General features: G+C 37.1%; 1 protein-coding gene across 3 annotated transcripts in view; it reads right to left on the reverse strand.

The window, feature by feature from the left end:
- GALNTL6 (polypeptide N-acetylgalactosaminyltransferase like 6) overlaps nt 1–24,420 on the reverse strand; it is a 1,197,302-nt gene that overhangs the window by 109,412 nt on the left and 1,063,470 nt on the right. For all 3 annotated transcript variants that reach the window (XM_019440998.2, XM_019441000.2, XM_019440999.2), the window contains exon 9: nt 154–261. In XM_019440998.2, the coding sequence (XP_019296543.1) occupies nt 154–261 (108 nt within the window). The remainder of the gene's footprint in view (nt 1–153; nt 262–24,420) is intronic.

The following is a 24,420-nucleotide window of genomic DNA, read 5'->3' on the forward strand; positions in this document are numbered from 1 at the left end:
GGTAAGTGGTGCAGTTTTTATTTCGGTCAGTTGTTTCTAACAGACTGTGCCTGTCAGTCTGTGTCACAAATTATACGACGTAGGAGGCTGCTTGGTCTGCTGCCTACAGGAAGCCATGTAAAGCCCAACTTATTTTGATCCCCAGTTACTCACTCTTGCCAGGCTGGTCCCAGATGGAACTTTATAAGGGACATACTTTCTGTAGATATGACCAACTCTAGAACATGGGACATCAAACATTTCTCCTCCACACATCCAAACCTAAAGAGAGGAAATTTAAAAGTATAACAAAAGAGAACAGTACAATTCATATTAAAAAAAAGGAATTCTTAGTAGAATTCATAAACAATCTTAAAATTGCTCAAAATCTCTAAATTAATAATTTCTATTTATCATAAATAGTTAACCAAGAAAAAGACCTCACATTTTTCAAAACCTAGATTCATAAAAGTTTAGAACCACAATATGAGTTTAGTAAAGTCTAATTTCCATAGATAGCATCTTGGCATTTTTCTATTCTAGTAGAATTTGTTCACAAACATTGTGTGCGCTGACATTTAATGCTTAGACATCTTCTCATTTATATAGCTATTTGTTTTGACAATCTTGTGAAATCATTTGAAGAAATAGCATTGGAATTTAAATGCCATTTTAAAATTTTAAAACATAAAAAAATGGAATTTTAAAAATAGGTGAATGAATTAAAGAATGCAGACATATCTATACTTTAAGTGACATCCACATTTTGAAACTTCCAGGAAAGCTCATCTTAAAAATCATTGTTGCATTCTATATTTTCCTACCCTGGATCTTTTCTTAGGTACAAAAAACAATTGGTTATTGATGTGGACTCAGGAAGTATTAAACTCAAGGTATATGTTAAAATATTGTACTTATATATGGTAACAAAATTTAATGGGTTATTTTTTATCATGAATATTCACTTAGTCACACACTTAATCACAGTTTCATGTAACAGTGTACTTAACTATTAAAGGACAAATTATGACAATAAAAATCCAGGCTTAATATATGCTAGACTTTTAGCTATTTTCATTTCAAGAAAAAGATTAAAAAGACTTAGATACTATAATGGTTAATTTAATATGTCACTTGGTTGCACCACAGTGCCCAGATATTTGGTCAAACATTATTCTGGATGTTTCTATGGAGGTGGTTTTTTGTTGTTATTGTTGTTTTTTTGTTTTTTTTTGGGGGGGGGGATGAGATTAACATTTAAATTGGACTTTGAGTAAAGCATTATATCTTCTGTAATGTAGCTTATCCAAGGAATTGAAGACCCTCATGGAACCAAGACTGACCTCCCCCTAGCAAGAAGGAATTTTGCTAGCTGACTGCTTGTGGACTTGAACTGCAGCTCTTCCTTGGATCTTCAGTCTGCCAGTCTACCTTGCAGGTTTTGGACTTACCATGCCTCCTCAATCCCATGAACCAGTTCTGTAAAATAAATCTCTCTCTCTTAATATATCCATATGCTGTTGGTTCCGTTTCTCTGGAGCACCCTGACTAATACAGATACACAGCCTGTCTTAAAGTGTAATATTGAAAGAGAGAAAGAAAGCTGTTTATGTCTTAGCTTACATTTGCTTCCAACTTCTTTCACTAAAAAGAATGACACCCCAAGCAAGACTAGTAAATATACAGTGATTAAGGTGATAGAAGTCCAAGGGCAAAGGCAATTCAATTACTAAAACAATACTCAGTTGCTCTAAATGAGTTCAGGACTATCCATAGTATCAATTTTAATGTAGTGGGATATTTACTCATCTTTTAAATCAAGACATCAGAAGTATGCAAAGATGATATGAAGCTGGTAGGGGTAGTGAACAGTCTAAACAATAGTACCAACATCTGGAAAGATGTGGAGAGACTGAAGCTATATTAGATTAAACATAAAAAGGGCAAACGTAAGGTCTTTGTATCTAAAAATATCAACACTTCCAGAACTGGATGGAATGGAAAAAGACTAAGTAGCATAAAACATACATCACCAGCATAATATGGAGAGTTTGGGGAGGAAGGGTGTGAATCTATCTGTCTGAAGTCTTAGGCTAATTTCTAGGTAAATACTTTATATTTCCCTCTGAAAAGAATTACCAAAGTGAGAAAGAGATACAAACTGTGTTTTAGAAGAAATGATGAAAAGAACTGGAGGATATGTAGTCTTGATAAGATAAAATTCAGGGAAACCCTTCTCAAATATTTGAAGATCCTAGTATTTGGAGGAGATGTGCTGTAGCACCTCAAGGAGATCGGATTAATAGCATTGAGCTATAAAAAGGCAGATTTCAATGCAGTGGAAGGAAGAAGTTTCTAACAGAATGATTAAATGAGCTTCCTGCCTCACTAGATGTGTTGAAATCTGTAGTAGAAGACACTTTGGAGACAAATATGTAACTTTGGGTGGACAGTTGACCTAGCTGATATTTTAAGATAATCCTAATAATAAGAGTTAGCATTTATGAGTGTGCATTGTGCCCTTTTTTATTTAATCTTCAAAACTCAATGACAGATTTTACTATTTCCCCCAATTAGATAGCTGTGAGAGTGGTAGTTTCGAGGCTGAGTAACTTGCCCAAACGATGTAACTGGCCATCCTGCAGAATGGAGATTTGAATGCTAGCAGTCTAACTCCAGTGTCCATATATTTGATCAATATTCCATCTACAGTCAGCAAACTATAAAAGTTTGCTTTCATCTGTAAAAGTCAAAATAAATACTTTGGGCTTTTCAGGTCATATGGTTTCTCTTGGAAAAGCAACCCTAGTATGGCTAGCTATATTTCAATAAAACAGGCAAAGGACCATGGTTTGCTGGCTGCCATTTTTTAAGTTACAAAGTCCTTTGAAACACTGAAATTCAGTGATTTTAAGATAGACTTTGTGGGAGATTGTATTTTCCAAAACTGGACACCATACTACCTCCCACTGCACATACTCCTCTACAATGTAACCTTGGTACCTGTCATGTATTGGTGTGATTTCAAATTCACTGTTTATGACTTAAGGAAGTTGTTTTAATCCACTTGTTTATGATAAGAGAAAAAAAGAGGTTGTCTTAGAGGTAAATTTGTTTTGATACAAGATGGAGTAAATGGCGTCAGAATGTCATCATCTCATCTGTTCTCACTGAAAAGAGCTCAGTAGTTCAGCTGCTGAGGGGCCTCACTAGGGGCTTATGAACAATAGCATATGAAGAAGCAACAATGATAGGCGGCATTTTGACTATAAATATCGAGAGTTTGTGTGGACTGAGAGTGTCCTGTTTGGGCAAGGCAACTCTTGGCTCATTGAAAATAGCTCTCCTAAGACCTTGGGGCAAGTAGCTCCTGCCACGGTAAAGGTGACTCTTTTACCAGCAGTGGCTAAAGCCTTGCAGCAGCCCTTGAAAATCTTGCCCGTCAAGACTGGCACCCTTGTCCCCCAGCAATGTGCTCTAGTAACAGGGGACCTGGCTGCTGATGTCAGTCCAAGGGTGGCTAAGCCGTCTCTCCTATAAAGGTATACTTCAACTAAATTTGGACTTTATTCCTCTCATGTCCCCTTGCCTAGAACAATAGTGTGATTAATCTGTCATTGATTTGCAGTATGCTATTTCTTCATTGACTCATTAAGAGATATTATCCTGTATTCTATTTGGCTTGTGAAGTTCCTGCAGTGAACCTGTGTTAAAAAAATTGTTGGCAAAGACAGCTGAGGTCGTTACCAAGATTTTGGGATTTTTTATAGGAGTTGGTCTGCTCTAATGAACTTTTTTCCCCCTGTCTATTCTGACATCTTAGATCAAATATAGTGGATGTAGTTATCTGAGAGATTATTTCCTTTTATTATTTCTGCATTTTAAAGAGGTAATATTTGGAAGCAATATACAAAAGATGAATGGGTGGGCAATTGGAGGGCAGAGAATGTTAGACAGTCCTGTGTGTAATCAAATGTCAGTCTTTCTTGGTCAAAGGTAAACAAGTGTTAAGGCAAAGAAGTCTTTTTGCCATATTATCATCTTAGCTGGGAAATACTGATTTGTTGGCATGGGTATTTATGTATCATGAAAAAAAGGTGGCTTTATTACTCTCATCAGTTGGTGGAGGTGGCCAATCTCTCCTGTAGGACTAGGACATGGTGACAAATGAGTGTAAGGTGTAGGGACAAGGCCCAGGTAATTCTTTACATCCTCTGACGTTAATCTACTTTTTTTTTTTTTTTTGGTTCATATGGTCTTCTAGAATAGGTAGAAAGTAGGTAGAAGTAGACTAAATACCTTAGGAGAGATTTTGCCAGAGTAAGAATTGCCACAATAAAAAGTGAAATAAATCATGATTACCTTCCTTTCTAAGATATGTCAAAATAACCTATTGGACACACAGAAAGGAAATTCTAACTAATTCTGTTCAGACGGTCACTGTAATCCAGTTTTTAAAGATATCTGCAAAAGTTTTCTAACGGTGTGTAACAAATTACCACAAACGTAATGGCTGAAAACAACACTCATTTGTTATGGTCTCCCAGTTCTGTGGGTCAGAAGTCCATGTGGGCTCAGCTGGGTTCTCTGCCTGGAGTCTCACAGGGCTGAAATCTAAGTGGCTGCTGGGCTAAGCTCTTAACTGGAACCTCTGGGGAAGTATCTGCTTCCAGCTTCATTTAGACTGTTGGCAGAATTCGGTTCCTTGCAGTTGTAGGACTGGGACCCCCAGTTTCTTCCTGGCGGATGACTAGACTCTGCTGTTTTTTGCCCCATGAACTCTCCATGCCAGCGATGGTTAACCTCCGTCACATAGAATAGTCTTTACACTTTAAATCTTTCTGACTTCTTGTGCTACCAGCTGGAGAAAACTCTGGGCTTTTGAAAGGCTCATGTGAATAAGGTTAAGCCACCGGGACCATAGTTCTAAAAACTATGTGAATTGATTAGTAAACTGAATTACGTTTGCCAAATTTCTTTGCTCTGTAATGTAACATAATTGTGGGAGTAAAGCAAGGAAGAGGGTCATCTCAGAATTCCGCCTGCCACAGTCTCCAATGAATCAAAATTCATGTTTTCCATTGATCGCCTACTCTTATTTTTAAGATTCTTCCCATCAGAAATTTTTCTTTACAGTTAAGTCAAATTCAGGAAACTTCTCAGATTTTTTTTTTTTCTGGATCAAGATCTGAGCTGAGATCAAGAGTTAGATGTTTAACTGACTGAGCCACCCAGGTGCCCCCAGATTTTCTTTTATGCTAAATTCCGTGTTAAGGCAACTATAGAATTCTAAAATGTATTTCTCCATATTGCTACTATGACCACTTACAACTATGAATCTGTCACACCTCCATTTAAAATCCTTCAGTGCTTGTTAACTGCTGTTAAGGTCAAGTCACTACTTCTCCATAAAGTCTCCAAGGCCTTGCATTATCGACCCCTTGCTTATGTGTCTGTCAGTCACTCTCTCCTGTCCCTACTTCCCCCCTCCCCACTCCCAACACAAATAAGGAATTGAAAATAGCCCAGAGGGAGTATGTGTGGGCTGGGGGATTCCTTACACATACTCTCTGTGGGCTTAAACGAAGTTTTTAAAAATTTATTTATTTATTTTGACAGAGTGAGAGAGAAAGCGAGAGAGTGAGAACCTGTGGGAAAGGGGCAGGGAGGAGGGGGACAGAGGATCAGAGGCGGGCTCTATGCTGACTTCCGCGAGCCCAATGCGCAACTCAGGAAACGTGAGATCATGACTCTCTTGGGCTATTTTTAATTCCTTAAGAAGCACTGAGTTTCCTTCCTCAGGGCTTGCTGCCATAAATTGTTGTCTCTAAAGGAATTCTCCCCTGCCTCTTGCCCTTTCCCTTCTTTCCTATCCTTTGTCTATTTCCTATTTATTTTCCAGTTTTCAGCTTCACTGTCACTGCTGAGTCCCCAGATTTGGTTAGGACTCCCGTTTTATGCTCCTATTTCCATCCTGTACTTCCCTTTCACATAATTCATTAACTGAATGAGTAAACAAATACATAGTGAGCATTTACCATATGCCAGTCTTGTTCACTATGTTGGAGCTATGATATGTGACCAATTCAAAATTCGGAACAGTTTCTTTCAAGTAGAGACAGTAACTGTAGTTAAAGGATTTGTGTGTTCGCATAATGGTTTGCTTAGTGTCTGTCTCCCCTCACTAGACTAATAGATCCATGACTGTTTTACTATATTACTATTTTATTATATCGCCAGCTACTAGTGAAGGGCTTAGCACATAGTAAATAATAAATATTTATTGAATAATTGAGTATGATCACCTCTATTTCCACTACACTTACACTTTTACTTATGCAGGAGCCCTAAAGCTTTTCCAATTTAGTGTTGCTCCTTACGAGCTCAGGGCCAACTTTCTTTTCATCATAAACGCACCAAGTCAATTGTCTCTAATCTTAGACTTTTTTTGGTTCTACACTACGGACATCACCAAACACTTCTTCATTTTGTTCCATCTTCCAATAACAGTGCCTATTTCAGTAGAAGCAGAAGCATGCACATCCTGACATGCTAGAGAGATGTGTTTAGGTGACCGTGTGACAACATAGTTCTTTAAGAGAGCACAGCTGTGTTGGCGTTTATCAAATTCTTTATCTGTTCTGAAAGGTGTGGTTTAAATTTTTAAAAGACACTTCCTTGTAGTATCATGTGATGATTTCTTAAACACAAACCAAAACTATGGCATTGTCATGCTTAAAGCATTTAATTCTTGGAGAAGTGTTTTAAATGTATAAATAGTGTGTCTCCCTTTGACAACATAAATATTGTAAAGCAATGTTATTTTACTCATGAATGAGCACGGAGCATTTTTTTCCATAATGTATTTCAAATGGACTGAATAATTGAACGCTTGCCTTATTTTTTAAAATCACTTTTCACTATCAGTCACAAACTGGAATTTAGACATAGAGGATGTTAAATTAAATGGAATCATACAATTATACCAGTCGTGTGAAATATGAAATCAGACTCAGTAAGAAATTGATTGTCAGGAGGATAGTAAGGGAATATTATTATCGGGTATAATATGAAACATAATATATACATGGAAGCGGTGATCTAAATTCTCAAAAAAATTTATTTGTCCATTCAATCCAAAACCTGCTATCTCTCTAACCTTATTTCCTACTCTTCTTCCCATGCCTCTCTCTGCTCAAGCCATTTGGCTTCTTTTCTATTCCTCCAACACGCCAGATACCCTTCTGCCTTAGGGCATTTGTACTGGCTGCTCCCTCGGTCTGAAATTGTCTTCCAGAACTCCACATGGCTAATCCCTCCTCTCTTTCAAGTCTTAGCTTTAATCCTCTTGCCCCAAACATCCTCTTATCCTGAACCCTGAGTCTTCATCACTCCTTCTCTGTCCTACCAGCACTTACCACTTTCTAACTCAGGAGATAACTCACTTACTTATTATGTTGTTACTTGTCTGCCTCTGTCCCAAAAAGGCAAGGGTCTTTGTGTCTTTTACTGTGTGATATAGTCTAAGCACCTCGGACAATGCCTGACACATAGTTGGTGCTCTGTATTTATTGAATAAACAAATTACTGGTCTATTGGTATAAAGTGAGGTTAATTCCAGACAATTGAGCTGTTTAATGATACTCCACCATTTAGTTGCCATTAAAAAACAACAGCTGTGATCTCTAGCATACTCAAATACGAATTTCAAGGTAATAAGCTCTCTTGAGCTCATTGTCATTCACATCTAGATTATTATAAAATAAAGAAATGGCTAATGTTAAAAATACAACATATTATTTACAAATAAGTAATTCTATTTCTGGGGCTGGAAAAATCACTCTCTAACTGTACGGTAGGTCTTGGATGGGCTAAGTTTGAAAACCTTCTTAAGAGTAAATAGTCGCTCACTACCATTTACCTAGGAATTAAAATATTAATTGTTAACCTAAAAAGCTTTGGTGTGCAGATATCGAAAAACACCATGTCTGTCATTAAACTATTCTTCTGGGCTAGATGTAATAAAAACTGCATCTTTGGTTTGACTTGATTTAGGGGAGATATACCCATATGCACCATTGCTTTGCTGTATTCTTAGAAAACTTGGGCTTTGAGGTTATTCTGTGAGATCAGGAGGAAAAAAAAAGAGCAGCTTATTTCGACCTTTCTCACCCCCCCCCTTTTCTATTTGTTGATCAGAATATAATAAAAGCAGAAATTGGTAAATGTATCTACAGTCTTTAATGAGGACATGGTAGTTTCTAGTCTCAGGGGAGAAGCTCTCATTTCTTGAACCATCTGCTTAGGATTTCTTCAAAGTAAGAAAAGCTCTGTCATGTCCGTATAAAAAAGATTGTACCCAAACTATTTTGCACTTAATGAGCTTTTAAGAGGCCTGGGTAGGGATAGCAGGACGTCAGAGGGTACGTTGTTCAGATCATTGCTTTGAAGATGCAGTGTTCATATTTTGCAGTCGCACGTAGCAGTCTTAAAAACAGTGATTAGGGTAGGGACCGGAGCAAAACCCCCAAGATACATCACTTATTGGTTTATTAAAACATTAAGTCTTGGAGAAGAAAGAAAAACAATTGAACATCTTAAAAGTGCTTTTGTAGGTAAAATATTATGGCTAAGGACAAAATCCCTCATTTCCCTTAATTCATTATTCTACAGCTTAGAAGGTGCATTAGAGGCAAACTGTTTGCTTTTTATCATTATTTCCATATGTCTCCTGATTTTGTCTACTGCTTAAATTTTCTGGATTCACCATCTGCTAAAAACAAATACAAGTTCTTTAAAAACTTTTAAAAATTGGCTTTCTATATTAGAACAGCAACTTTTTTCTTTTGGGGAACTGTCCAAACATGTGCTTTTCCTTGGCCATGTAGTTGGCTTGTCAATCATAATACCTTCCTAATGGCAGGGGCAGGAACATGACTGAACTGAACTTCTTCCTTGAGGTTTCATTAGACTGGAACTACCTCTCTGGTAGTGAAGCAGAAAATAAAAGCCAGAGAGAGCTTCCAGAGGCCAAGTCTGAGCGGTGGAAGCAGAGTCTGTTGGAGGGAGTAAAGCTGAGAGAGACAAAGAGGAGATCTTCAAAGAAAGGTTTCTAGCAGTATTTGAGGTCTTATTTCCAGGCCTCCCAGGGGCTCACCCATTTCCTTGACTTTTTTGGTTTGTTTTCATGAGTGTTCTCTCCAATTTCCCCTTACCTCTAAGTTAGGCTGTGTTGGGTTTCTGTCTTCTAGTAAGGTGAAGTATCAGAAAACCCAAACCAAAACAAAACAAAGCAAAAAAAACACCCTCTCTTTTTGAATAGTGAGAGTTTGAAAGTCTAAGAGTGTCAAGGGTGTACTTTGAAACTAGCACATTAGTCAAAAGCTACTCAGAGGAACTGTCATTAAAACAAAAACTTTTGCAAAGCAAAAATTCTTCTAAGCTTCAGCGTATAAGCAATTCATTTTTTTGAAGTAATATTCAGTATGAAGAAATGTCATCAAAAAAAATGTGAGCACTCTTAAAGGTTCATAGTGGTATTTGCATGTTATTTTTATCTTGGGAGAGAAATTGATACACTTTTATGATCTGGAACAGTGGAAAGAACACACACACACAGGGCTTTGAATTGAGCAGGTTTTCTCCCCTTTTCTGAGTCTTCTTGTCATCTTCTATCAAGCTGGGGTCATGTGTTTACTTCACGAGGTGGTTGTAAGGACCAAGTAATTCACATAGTTCCCTTATGTGGCCCATAATAGTGCTCAAGAATGGTGGTCACAAGATATACATACCATACATGATATGGCCCACCTTTATTCTTCTGGTATTTGGGGTCTCTATGGGGTGGTTGTTGTCTATACACATGCTGATCATTCTGAGAGGGGTCAGGGCATATGACAACACGCAAGTCTGTGAATGTGCGTGTGCGAGAGAGGTAGAGACTGTATTCTCAGTTGTCACTCTCACAGTTTAGAGAAGAGGAGGGAAGTTGTGGGTCAATTGATGTCGTGGACCCTGATGTAGAATATAGAAAATATTGAATATAGAAAACAAATTCTTATATCTGTACAGTCAATGTGTATATATACTTTGAGGCTGTCTATGGTATTGTTATTGAGATTTGGGGTGAAGGGCTTGAGAATCATAAGGAGAGATTTTTTTGCCTACTTTCTATACATATGCCTTTTGAGCTGGGGGCAAGGTGACTTGCTTTATATAGATTTACACACCAGAAGAATTGCAGTGATTACACTGTATTTCATTTTTCTTCTTAGGGAAAAATGGTGGCCAGAAAAATACAAAAACTTGAACAAAATGTCTGTATTAGAAAACAGTTTCAGCAGGAAGTCAAATTGACCTTAACACAGGTACTGAATGCTGTGTAAATTGTTATATTTTGCTCACTTTACAACCATCTATAAAAGCTAAAATAAAATTAAACAGGGAATTAGGAAAATGCCATCAGACATAAAGGAAGTAACAACTGGAAGGAATTCAGACTTGCCGCTAGGCTTGTATCTAATGGACATAAAATTTAACTTGAAAATGCTCTGTTACACCTGAGGTACCTTTTGTCGGGTAATTGAAATGAATCTCAGACTAGCGTGCGAGACATTTAACAGCTGTTTCTGTTTATCTTTGAGTTTCTGAATGAGTTTAGAGTCATTTTAATATTTTCTTTGGAAAATCAATTCTGGGCACGTTGAATTAAAATGGTTATTTTTATGTCACCTAGGCTAAATATTGTAGGAAAAAACCCCATAGGAACAACTCTAGATATTTTCTTGTGTATCTGAAGGTATAGTGTGCCATAAAAAGGCTTCTGTCACACTTTAGATATAAATTGCAACTATACTTTGAGGTACTTTGCAGGCTTGAAAGTAAGAAGAGACCTCTAATATACTGTCTCATAAAAGCAATGAGAAGGTATATAAAATATTTTAGGATCATCCTTGGCATAAAAAGGATTTCTAATGAGCACACTTTATAAGCCTGAATTTATTTCTAACAAAACCATTTGTACAAAGCGTTGTCATGATAGTTTATATAGAGGTGGCTTAAGGGAAAAGGAGTGCATTTCTAAAATGAGATTGAGTTGTACCTTCTAGGGAGGCAAATAAACAATTCCAGGAGTATAAATTAAACATCCTTGGGTTTTTTTTGTATTTTTAGACAACTATGGAGAAAGTGAGAAATGCTTATTAATTAAAACTATAGGTTTTTTGCTGCTGGACTAGATGCTAAGTCCTGGGAACCAAGGGTATGGAGATTAACAAGCATGGGCACTGGGGGACAGAAGGACTGGCTTGGGGACAGTCACCTGGGGAGAAAAACCTTCTCTGGGGTGCTGTTGTGTCATTATTCTGTAATTTCTCCTAAGAATCTAATCAGTGAGTCATGTATACACGGAGCATTTGCTGCGAGCAGTGGCATGGTGGCGGCTGGAAGGAGACACTCAAGGCTGAAGGAATGAGAGGAAGAGGGAAATGAACCTCCCTGCAGTCCAGACCTACATATGGAAGGGAGGCCAAGACTGAGAACACCACTGCACGAACTGCAGATTCTCTTTGTTCAAGGGTTTTCAAGTGAACCAATGTCTTTGCTTTAGCTCAGAAATTTTGGTCTATCTGTACCTGGATTTGTCTCTAGAGTTTGTACATAAGCAGTTCTAACATCCATGTAAATATATATTCACATATTTAAAAAAATTTTTTTAATGTCTATTTGTTTTTGAGAGAGAGAGAGAGAGAGAGAAAGAGAGAGAATCTGAAGCAGGCTCCAGGCTCCGAGCTGTCAGCACAGAGCCCAACTCAGGGCTCGAACCCACAAACCGTGAGATCATGACCTGAGCCAAAGTCGGATGCCCAACCAACTGAGCCACCCAGGCACCCCAATATATATTCACATATTAAGGCAGATTTGGATGTATTTTAAAGGTCTTTCTGACCACCCAATCTATGCTCACTACCGTACCGTTAAAGCTCTGACCACCCAATCTAAACCTTCTTCACTCAGAGAGTAACAACGTGAAGGGCCTATGAAAACCCAAAGAGACCGTATATGGGTACCCAGTCAGGTATCAAGTTTAACGTGGTAGAAATGGGGGGCCTTTAAACAGTGTAACTCATCCAACCCATCCCCCCACCTAATAGTAAAAATAAAGCTGTTGCGTTTTATTTAAAGTCCACATTGTAACTAGATAATAATTAACCAGTCTCTTATTGACACTTAAGTTTTCCTCTTTTTCATCAATAAAAACAAGTTGAGATAAACATCTTTGCATGTGTGTTGTTGAATACATGTGTGAATCTCGCTGTGGGTCATGAGAATAGAAATGAAATTGGGTCAACACGGAGGCACGTTAAACATTTAGTAAGATTGTTTCTAATTGCTCCTATAGAGGGCATATAACGTCTCATTACTGTAATTGGCCGCGTTTGAGAGTGTCTCTTCCTTCACTCTGACAACGTGTTGTGTTATCAAAGTTTAGATTGTTGCCAATCTAATAGGTGAAAAAGATATCATTATAGTTTTAATTTACATTTTTTCTTGTCATAATTGAAAATGAATAACTTTTGATATTTAAGAGTCATTTGTATGTCCTTTCTGTGAGCGGTCTCAATATTTTTATTATTTGGCTTTTCAAAACTTTAATCATATTGATTTGTAGTTGATCTTTCTGTATTAAGGGTATTAGTTGCAAATAATTTTGCTCAGATTGCCATTTGTCTTTCGTGTGTTTCTTCCTTGCAGAATTTTTAAAAAGTTTATTTATTTTGAGAGAGAGAAAGAGTGAATGTGAGTGGGGGCGGGGCAGAGAGAGAGAGAGAGATAGAGAGAGATAATCCCAAGAAGGCTCCACACTGTTAGCACAGAGCTGGATGCGGGGCTTGAACCCACAAAGACTGTGAGATCATGACCTGAGCTGGGATCCAGAATCTGATGCTTAATTGACTGAACCACCCCGGTGCAGAATTTTTATGTGGATGAATTAATCTTTCCTTTCATTGCTTCTAGTGGATTTTTTGTTTTTTAAAGTCACATTTAGGAGGCCTTCCCCATTCCAGTTCTTCCAGGATTTTTGTAGTTCTTATGCATTTTCATTTTTAATGCTTAAAATAACTTATCTTCTAGGGGCTCCTGGGTGGCTGAACATCCAACTTCGGCTCAGGTCATGATCTCTCAGTTCGTGAGTTTGAGGCCCTGGTCGGGATCTGTGTTGAGAGCTCAGAGCCTGGAGCCTACTTTAGATTTTGCCTGTCTCCTCTCTGCACCTCCCCCGCTTGTGCCCTGTCTTTCTCTCAAAAATAAATAAACATGGGGCGCCTGGGCGGCTCAGTTGGTTAAGCGTCTGACTTCAGCTCAGGTCACGATCTCGCGGTCCGTGAGTTCGAGCCCCGCATCGGGCTCTGGGCTGATGGCTCAGAGCCTGGAGCCTGCTTCCGATTCTGTGTCTCCCTCTCTCTTTGCCCCTCCCCCATTCATGCTCTGTCTCTCTCTGTCTCAAAAGTAAACTTTAAAAAAAATTTTAAAAAATAAATAAATAAATAAATAAACATTAAAAAAAAAAGATTTATCTCCTTGGGATCTATTTTTGTATGAAGTGTTATATAGGGATCCAATTTAATTTTTTTTTCTCCAGAGGAGTAGTTGTCCTATACTATTTACTCAGAAATCAACCATCTTCCTCTTGATTTGAAATGTTAAGCCTATCTTATACTAAATTCCCATATTTATCTGAATTTATTTAAATTCTGTGCCAAAGATATCTCTGTATATTCATGCAAATTTTATTATGTATTTTATTATCAGCTGTGATTAACCCTCTATCATTGTTTCTCCAGAACTTTTCTCATTATTCTGTTTATCTGTTTTGACTTATAAAGTGAGAAGCACTGTGTCTAGCCACCCCCCCAATAAAATCCATGTTACCACTTTTGCTGAGATTAAATTTATGAGCATGCTTGGGGAGAATTGTCTTCTTTATGAATTTCATGTATTTGAGTCTCTATATGTCTCTCAGCAGCATTATAATCTTTCTTCATCAAGACTAGGACATTTCTTGTTTATTTCTAGCGGTCTTTTTCCCTACTATTATAAATGGTATCTTCTTTTGGGGTTGTTTGTATATGTAAAGGCTACTGTTTTTTATGTATTTACACACACACACACACACACACACACATACACACACACCCCACATAAATATTTTACCCAGGCAACTTACTAAATTTCTCATTGTTTATAGTATTTTTCCAGTCGATTTCCCTTGCATTGTTCAGGTAGATATAGGGTAATATTATCTGCAGTTAATGAAAAATTTCACTCCTCATTTCCAATTTTTATATTTCTTATATCATTTCTTACCTAATGGAATTGCCTGCTATCTCTAGAATAATATTAAATGATATTAAATAGTAATTTAATTCCTAGAGGTTTCTCTTTAAGCTAGCTGATGGTTTTAAAGCTGAGATACATCCATTTTACAAATATGTATTTACATTTAATCTTGCTAAGTATTAAGTATTTTGTTCAAATGTGGAGTGCAAAAGTTTATTAAATTCCTCTATATTACCTATGGAGATGACCATCACTCTATAAAACCAATTTGGCAATAAATTATATTTAAAAAATGTGAAAAAAACAATGAATAGTTTATACCAAATAATTGTGACCAGCACAACTTCAAAATAAATTTCGTTTTGCTACAAAGACCACAAAAATAAAATAAAATAAAATAAGAATAAATAAAACAAAATAAAATAAAATAAAATAAAATAGAACAAAATAAAATAAAATGCACTCAAGTTGAATTATGTTAATACATATCCCAATATTGAAACACATCCATCAAAGATACACTTATTTTGGTGTATTAATCTTTGAATAGCTATCCCATTGTGTGAGATTTTATTACTAGTTATTTATTTATTTATTTTAATTTAATTTTTGATTTTTTAAAATTTACATCCAAATTAATTAGCATATCGTGCAACAATGATTTCAGGAGTCGATTCCTTAGTGCCCCTTACCCGTTTACCCAACCCTTCTCCCACAACCCCTCCAGTAGCCCTCAGTTTGTTTTCCATATTTATGAGTCTCTTCTGTTTTTCCCCCCTCCCTGTTTTTATATTATTTTTATTTCCCTTCCCTTATGTTCATCTGTTTTGTCTCTTAAAGTCCTCCTATGAGTGAAGTGATATGATTTTTATCTTTCTCTGACTGACTAATTTCACTTGGCATAACACCCTCCAGTTCCATCCACGTAGTTGCAAATGGCAAGATTTCATTCGTTTTGATTGCCGAGTAATATTCCATTGTATATGCATACCACACCTTCTTTATCTATTATTAGTTTCTAATGTTAATATTTACAAGTAAAATATGTGTATTTCTCTATCATTTTATGCTATCTTGGTCAGAATTTGCTATCAATATTATGCTGTCAATATTATATATTAATTTAATAATGAATTGTAAAGATTTCTTTCTTTTCTAATATTGAAGAATGGTTTTTGGAAAACATTGCAGTATGCATTCTTTAAAGATTTGTAAGAAACTGATAGCATTTGGTTCTTTATGTTTTGGAGATTGCCTTTTGAAAGTTTTCTCTATTCTGTGGTCATTGGGCAGCATGATAGGCAGAATTCTGAGATGCTCCTCGCCAACCCCCCCTCCCCACTTTCCCTCCCAAATCTCACACCGTGGTGTACATGTCCTTTTATAATCTCCTTGCTTTGTGTGTGCTACAAACTGTGAATATGATGGATTTCACATCTGCAATTAGGTGACGTTATGTGACAAAGGTGAAGGGATTTTGCAGATATGATTATTGTCCCACTTTAGTTGACCTTGAGTTAATCAAAAGGAGATTATCTTGGGAGGGTCAAACCTAACAGGTGGGTCCTAAAAAAGGGACTCAGCTTTTCCTGAAGAAACGGATAGGAAGATTTGAAATAGGAGAGAAATTCTACTGGTGGTTTTGAGGAAGTAGGCTACCATGTTGTGAGAGGGTCAAAGAAGGAGCCAAAAGGCAAGGACCGGAAAGTGGTATCCAGATGAAAACCAATACAGTGAGGAGTTCAGTCCCACAACCACAAAGAAATGGATTCTGCCAACAACCCGAGGGAACTTGAACATGGATCTTTTCCCAGCTGAGCCTGTGAATAAGGATAGAGCTGGCTCAAAATTTGATTTCAGACTTGTGCGATTCTTAGCAGAGGCTCAGCTAAAAGACACTGGGCTACCAAACCAGAGACTGTGAGAAAATTTTCTGTTGTTTTAAGCCACTAAGTGGCTTACAATGATTTTATTAAAAATCAATCATTTCACTCACAATCTGAAGCTTCTTTGTATAGAATTGAACAGACTAATTAATCTCTTCGAACTATTTAAATTTTTTCTAAATACTTATTATTGTTTCTTAGTTTGTGTATTTGTGTTTTCTTTCTTTTTTCATGGCCAGTTTTTTTAAAAACCTTTTTCTAATTAATCTGTCTCTCCATCTGTGACTCCCTTAATTATTTATTTTTGGCTATAAAGAACTAGCTCTTGCACCATCAGTTTTTGGTTTTCTAAACCATTAATTTCTTTTTTAAGTTTATTAATCTTTTATCTTTATTTCCTTATGTTTATTTCATTTTTCATTTGCAAACTGTATTTTAATAGTTAACTTGCTTATGTTTATTCTTTCTTTTTATGTTGATATAAGAACTTAAGTATCTAATTTTTCTTTAAAAATTTTTTTAATTTAATTACTTTGAAAGAGATGGGGGGGGGGAGAGAGAGAGAGAGAGAGAGAGAGTCCTAAGCAGGCACCACAGTGTCAGTATAGAGCCCAACTTGGGTCTCAAACCCACAAACTGTGAGATCCTGACCTAAACCAAAGTCCGAAGCTCAATTTACTGAGCCACCCAGGCTCCCCAAGGATCTAATTTTTCTTCTTATCACTGCTTTGGTTGTATCTACTATGTTTTGATACATGGTATTATAATTTCAACATTTTTCCTAATATGAGCACTAATATGAGCACCTATACCTTCCATATCATTTCACTCTATTACCTTTTAACTTTGCTGATTTTAATAACATTTTGCTCCTTTTTCTCAACTCTACCTTCCTTGCCTCTGTCTATTTTCAGCATACCCCTTCTCCTTTGTGTTGCTTTCAATAGGACCTTCATTTTGGTGATGATTTTCTCTTTCTTTTTCATTTAATCCTGACTGCTGCTATTTTTTTCCATCTCTTTCTCTTACCTTTTGTTGTTTTGCCTAATCTCATAAAGTTCAGCATCTAATATTGCTTTGCAGAGTCAATAGCTTCATTAATATTTAAAACACTTTATAACAATGTATAGCAACATTACTTTGGTAACCTGTTCTCATTGTTCCTGGTCCTTTCTTCTTCTTCATCTTTTCTTGTAGTATTTCTATGTGCTGTTTTCTTTAAAAATTATCATTACCTATCTTTGAATAGGGAGAATTCTTACCAATTAGAGTAAGTATTCACTTTATGACTTTGTGTGTGACTGAATTAGTTTAGCCTGTATTTGTCAGCATCTATTAGGAACTGGCTGCCACAAGGCTGTTCATCATATCAAGTATCTTTCCTCCATTTTGCCTTAATAACAGCCTGCTTCCTGCAAATATGGCTCGTCTATCTAATACCTCTTTTAGAACGGTCCCCAACTTCCCATTTGTGCTTCCCTTCTGTGCCAAACTCAATCCGAGGGAGCTCTGGCCACCGGCAATCACACCTGTTGCCTTGTTTCAAACAAATGTTGTCAGTTCCCCATCTTACCCCTCTTAGGAGGTGCCCATTACTTTGTGACATTGAGATCTGCTGGCTTCAAGGGAGACTTGTAGCTGTGGTCATTCTGTCTTCCCATGCTTTTTTTCCCCCCACCATTTAATTCACTTTTGCTGCATATGATAACCTTCCTCATGTATTGTGGTTGGGGGTCAGATATCTGATTATTTGTCAAGGATAAACTTAGTATTTTGTTTCTGTTTCTTGTTCTCCTTTTTTTGAGTAATCTCAAAGAGAAGATCTTCCTTTTTTTATTTTAAAACTGTAAATCTATTGTAATTATACAACATTCAATTGTTGAACTGTAAGTTTACTTAATTTTCTTTTGGATGGCTATATATCATGTGGGGAAACTTTAAATTTAGCTAGTTTTGTAGGGCTATTAATTTTGATTGTCTAACAAATAAATAAAATTCATGTTTGTTTGAGAAGCTCTATAATGATGTTAAGCTCTAGGATATAAGGTTTACTGAGCTATAACAATTCTAAATTAATGGCTGTCATGTTGTGTGAGTAGAGAACTGAATGTTTTATACTCAATGATTAGCCCCTATTGTGTATATTCAATTCTTATTGAATAATGATTGCATTTTGAAGATAGAAAAAAATTAAATTTTACATTAAATCTTAACAAGAATTGTCAGCCCCCATATTTAATAAAAATCAGATAGGAAGAACCTGCATTTCCTTTTTTAAGTGGTTTCAGAGAATGACAGTAGCCACTTTTTTTTTCACCAATGATATAAAATCTTCTATTTTTCTAGCTAAGAGAAATTAGGCTAATGGTTTTTAGAGCAAACCCGAATTCTAATTCTTGCTTTGATATTAACTAGGCAATGGTCTGTTTTTGTAATTATGAAATGGAAGTTAATTTTTACCTTACATTAGTATTGAGTAGGATAAGAAATTAAATTCAGTGACCTATAAGTGCTAACTCATTACTTTTTCTTGTTAAGGGACCAAGTAATAGTTACTATCATCATAGGAAGAATACAGAATGCCCAGAACTTTGGAGCACAGGTAGCTCCATGTAAAGGTTTTACAAATCAAAAAGGGATTAAAAAACCCCACATCCCCCCCAGGATGCTGCCTATTAAAATCACAGACATATTGTAGTTACTCTAAACTGTATATATTTATTTGTGTGTGGCAGGATTGTAACTTGAAGTATTCATTTCGTTATGCTCAATGTGTTTTCCATTTTCTATTTTTACTCCAGGGGGATTTTCTTTGCTAGTCACATCAAAGTAGAAACAAAGATTCAAAGAAACCCCAGAGGCTTATTTTAGGACTGATTTTTTTCCCCCCACTTTACAGAGACTCCACAAGATTGGGTCTGGGGGAGGGAAAAGAAGTGACAACTAAAAAAAAAAAACACAGGAGAGAGCACTGGTCTGTAGGAACAGGGCACAGAGTGCAAGAACTCGTCACTGCAATACATTGGCCATTCAATATCCTTGGGCAGCCATCTTTACATCGGGGAACTGGAGGCAGCTGGGCACAGGTGAAAACAAGAAGAAAGAGCCTCACCTTAGACCCAAACTGAATAAGTGAGCAAGTTACCTCTGGAAAAAGGTAGAAACACACCTACCTCTGTTGCATGAGCTTTCTCTTATTAGACTGAAAGTTTTTGACAGCAAGGACTGAATCTCTGTTCAATCAATTCAACGTATTAACCTTCAATCTCCATTCCTTCTGCAAACGTATTAAATGGTGTTCCTATTATGGCGAAGCTGCATGGAATAGGGGTTACGCTGAATACACCTGGAATCCCTTGCTCCCAATAGTGAGCTTACATGCTTACCTACAAGGCAGTGCCTTTCTTCCCAAATGTGATTATGCTAGTTGAAAAAAAACTGTAATTGCGTAATTTCATTAAATACCACTTAGACTGATGAAATACGGCTATGAAAACAGAATTGTTGTTCATGCCAAAACTAATTTGAGGAGTTTGAAAGGATTGAGTTGTTATTTAAAAACTTTGCTGTCATATTAGGTATGGACAAAGTAACAATAAAAGATTGGGCAAAATCATGAAAAATTTAAAACGATTCTGTTACCATATCAAGATAGCTTCCAAGTGTCTTTAAGTTCTCATTCCACTGGAAAGAAACCAAACTAGAACTCACAGCAAATGCAGTATGGGTATGGTTCTTGGACCTCTACTTTTACTCCAATCTATTCACCCAAATGCAGAAGGAAAAGCTTTGATCTGTCTTGCATTAGAAGCCTGGCAAATAAATATACATTTATATGTTTTACTTTAGAGGGAATTCTTATGAGTTTTTTTTAAGTTTATTTATTTATTTTGAGAGAGAGAGAAAGCACCAACAGGGGACGGACAGAGAGAGAGGAGAGGGCAAGAATCCCAAGGAGGTTCTGCAGTGCCAGCATGGAGCCTGATGTGGGGCTTGAACCTACGAACTCATGGCCTAAGCCAAAGTTGGACCCTCAACCATCTGAGCCACCCAGGTGCCCCTAGAGGGAATTTTAAATGTAGTTGTTTGTGCTTTCCTGCTTTGATATTTATTTTTCATGGAAGAAATACTCATCTAAGTTGTACCTGATCCAAGGACTTCCACTGGGCCACCTTTGCCTTTTTCTGCAGAGTCTAGCTTGCATGGTACATAGACTCATGGTGGAGGTTGCTGATTAATATTTGTAGAGAGAACAAGCTAATATCTCAGGAACAGACTAAAGTCTGACTGGTTAGTTAAAATCTCTGTAATAAATAGGGGTAGAAATGGAAGTATGAGTTTCTATCTTCTGGAAAGGAAAGAAAATCACTAGTTAAGTTGGTTTACTGTGTAGACTCAGACAGGTGAGGCAGATAATTGATGAAAACTCTCATGGTTTATGATTCAGAACATCCATTTGATTTGTGTGGTAATTAGGAGAACTGAATTTTTAGGAGAGGAAAATAAAGCAACTTGGGGAATAAAAGAATGTGGATATAGGTTGAAAGAGGAGAAAGAATATAGCACAGAAGGCTAGCAAATAGGCTATTGCATATGTCCCGAATTATTACTGTGATATGGAAATACAATATATTCCAAATAATACTGATGATGAGTAATTGTGGTGAGTTAATTCTCTAGGCTGCTACTGGAAAGTAAGCTCCACCGGAATGAGAATCTTCTCGCATTTATCTTTGCATCTCAAGAGTTTAGCCCAGAGGTGGCACATTATAATTAATAAATAAATATCTGTTGAATGAATTCAGGACTGAAAAGAGCTGAAAGGTTATGAGACGAATGATATCCCTAAATGCCTGAATCTTACACTCAACACATAGGAAGGATGACAGTACATAACAAAGGTGATTCTGTGGCATGTTGTCCCTTAAGAGAGGTTTTGAAAAGGTCGTAGGGGTTCCCAGGTTTGTCAGATTCATTCTCAGACTTAGGGTAGCCGTAGTCATCTCACCTGGAGGCTTGCATGTTTCTGCATAGCTGAGGCTCGTGGCCAAGGGCTCATGCCATACTCTAGATGCCCAAGAAATACTGGGTCCGTGTGGGACCATGTTGATAAGCCCCTGGGGGTGGAAAAGGGCAGCCCAACCCAAATTTAATGCTCTCCTTCCTGGTTCTAAGCATTATATCTCATGCCTGAGAATGGGTGAAATGGAGCCTAAATTTCTTGTGGGTGCCTACTTGGTGTGTGCTGCTCAGTTTTATTTTCTGGAAAGAGTTTTCCGGAATCAAAGGACATATCTTTTGGAAATGCTAACATTTGGACTTTGGTCTTTGGGGAATGGATGTAAAAATGCACTCTGAAAAATCAGAGAGTCATAATGGCTTACTATTATTTCAATAACTTAAATGGTGGACGACATTTAAAGGTGTGGGTTATCTCTTTTATGCCACACTGTGCTGTCTGTTGTGGTTTCCTCTTTGTTTCCAGGTGCGATTCCAAGTTGAGTACCTGGAGCTAGTCCTGGAATAAATTAGATGCCCAATAAAAGCTTGTTGAATGACTGACTAAATGCCGCTTTCCCCTCCCTAGCAGCTGGCTAACCTAGCAACGTTTGAAAGACGGCTGGATAATTCTGGGCCATGCAGGAGTTCAGATTCATTCTGAAAGAGACTGAAGACTAGGCAGACAGATCATTTCCCCAGAAAGCTCTTTTCCTCAACTGCCTCCTGAAAATTACACTTGTGTTGGCTTTTCTGTTATGGGATGAAATCCACTGATCTACTCAGATGTTAGAAAAAGGAAGGAGATTTACAGAGAAAGAAAATTGAGGAGCACTCTTAACCAGAGGCTGTTTGACCAGAAACCAAGCCCTTAATATGAAGCAGGATTTTCTAGAAATAGTTTATTTAGTGATAGAGCCTTGTCATTAACTGTGGTGAAACGATTCTTTGGTTAAGGAGCAAACAGCAAGCAATGATGCCTGATGATGACCATAGATAGAAATCTTTTGAATCAGAGCATTTGAATCTACACTTAAAACAATTTCTTTATTACAATGTGAGATAGACAAGTAAACTCTTAGTGATCCATACATACTTCCTGAATTTCAAGTGCTGCCCAGTGTAAATCTTACAGTGCTTTACCCGGCAAAATTAAACATAATGCAAATGTTTGATTTTCTTTTCTTTTTAATACCGTTTCTCAGAGCTATGTGTGTATAATTCTTTTGATTCCTTTCCCATGGAGAAAATTCTTCTTGCTTCAATGCAAATTCTACCAAAGCCTGTTTAAGTTTGTCCCCCTCATGTTACAAATACTAATAGGGAGGGACAGGAACCCCAAGGTCAGCACACAATAGCAAGAAGAATGAAGGGATATGTCTGAAATGGGACCCTGTAAGAAATAGCTGTTGCCAAAGAATCTGTCATTCCAACCAAGCAACCTGGGGCAATTTAGTCCTGAACTTCCAGTGCTGTTGCCATGGTTTCTAGACAAAGACGACAGGGCTGCATTCCAATTATATCCTTCAGAATGACAGATAACTGAAAAATAGGAAATGGGGTAATAAAATCTCAGGTCACCCAGAAGAGGTGTGATAGATACAAGTGATACAGAAACGAAAGATGCAAGTCTACATTTGTTAAAAAAAATGCCTTTTGATGTAGAATGCAAATGTATATTACGCAAATCCTCCAGACTTTCCATAGGAATTTTATCCATCATCCAGCTCGTTATTCAGAGCCAGATACCTCCCACTTAATAGAAATGTTCATAATAACATTTTAAACTTGAAGAATCCATGAACTAACAGTATTTAAGCAAAATAAATCTTGATCAGTGAAAAGTAAAACGCATCTCTTGAATTCTGAAGATGTTGCAGCTACAGCAATGCCATTTTTTCCCCTTAATCTTGGGGTCAAATGTAATATTCGGTTTTTCCAGTTGAAGGTATTATTGCAAACGTTGCACCTAGCTTTGAGCCATATATGATAATCAATATTATTTTGCCAGGGTCAGCGGTAAGTTTACTGTCATGCTATTGACTATGATGAAGATACTCGCTTTTTCAGTGAGAGGAAACTAGATAGAAATCAAAAGGTTCACAGTGAGGACTGTGGTTGGACCGGTTCTGTATTCCCTGCAGTTAAGCAGAGATGGAGCATTTCAATTCCGAAGCAGCATTAGGTAATGTACATAATCTTTAAAGCTTAAAACAATTTGTAGTCTAAAGTTTTTAACATGTTAGGGGCACCTGGGTGGCTCGGTCAGTTAAGCATCAGACTATTTTGCCTTAGATCATGATCAAGCCCCACATCAGGCTCTGCACTGAGCATGGAACCTGCCTAAGATTCTCTCTCCCTTTTTCTCTTTCTGACCCTTTCCCCAGCTTGTGCTCTCTCAAAATAAGTATTTAAAAAATCTTTAAAACATTAAGTCTCAGTTGTGTTTTTTTTTAAAGTTTATTCATTTTGAGAGGGAGAGAGTATACACGCACATCCATGCATGCACATGATCAGGGAGGGGAGAGAGAAAGAATCCCAAGCAGGCTCTGCACTGTGAGCGTGGAGGCTGACGGGGGGCTTGAACTCACAAACCCGTGAGATCAAGACCTGAGCCGAAATCAAGAGTCGGTCACTTAACCGACTGAGCCACCCAGGAACCCCAGTTGTGTGTGTGTTTTTTTTTTTTTTTGTAAAATGGAATAACACCAACCTCTTAGAGATGTGACTTTAAATTGGATAATGTATATAAAGCATTTAGCTCAGCATCTGTCACATACCATTAAGTAAATGGAATAGGTACCGCTTCTATCATCATTAACTATTATACTACCTTATGCCATATACACAGTGATAAGTGTGCAGCTATTACTACAGCAGAGAAACAAACAAACAACATTGGCAACTTGAAGGACTTAATACCACATATCTACAGAAAGGTCTTTAAAAAGTACCTCAGATATGAAATTAGACGGCTTTGAAAGACGGTGAAGAAAAACACGAATTTACTAAACGGTGTTACAAGGATTACTGCCAGCAGAGTGAGATGGAAACTTCTAGATGTCCTGAAGCCTCCTGAGTTTCTCTTTAGGGATATTTATTTTCTGACACTTTGAGGACAATGTAACATTTTTGTTAACATATTGAAGATAGCCGTTACAGTTTTATAAAGATCAGTTTTGTCATTTTCTTTCTATGTATAAATTTAGAGAGTTTG

The sequence above is a fragment of the Panthera pardus genome, unplaced genomic scaffold (assembly GCF_024362965.1).
Source record: "Panthera pardus isolate Hobbes unplaced genomic scaffold, ASM2436296v1 HiC_scaffold_13, whole genome shotgun sequence".
Classification (NCBI taxonomy): domain Eukaryota; kingdom Metazoa; phylum Chordata; class Mammalia; order Carnivora; family Felidae; genus Panthera; species Panthera pardus.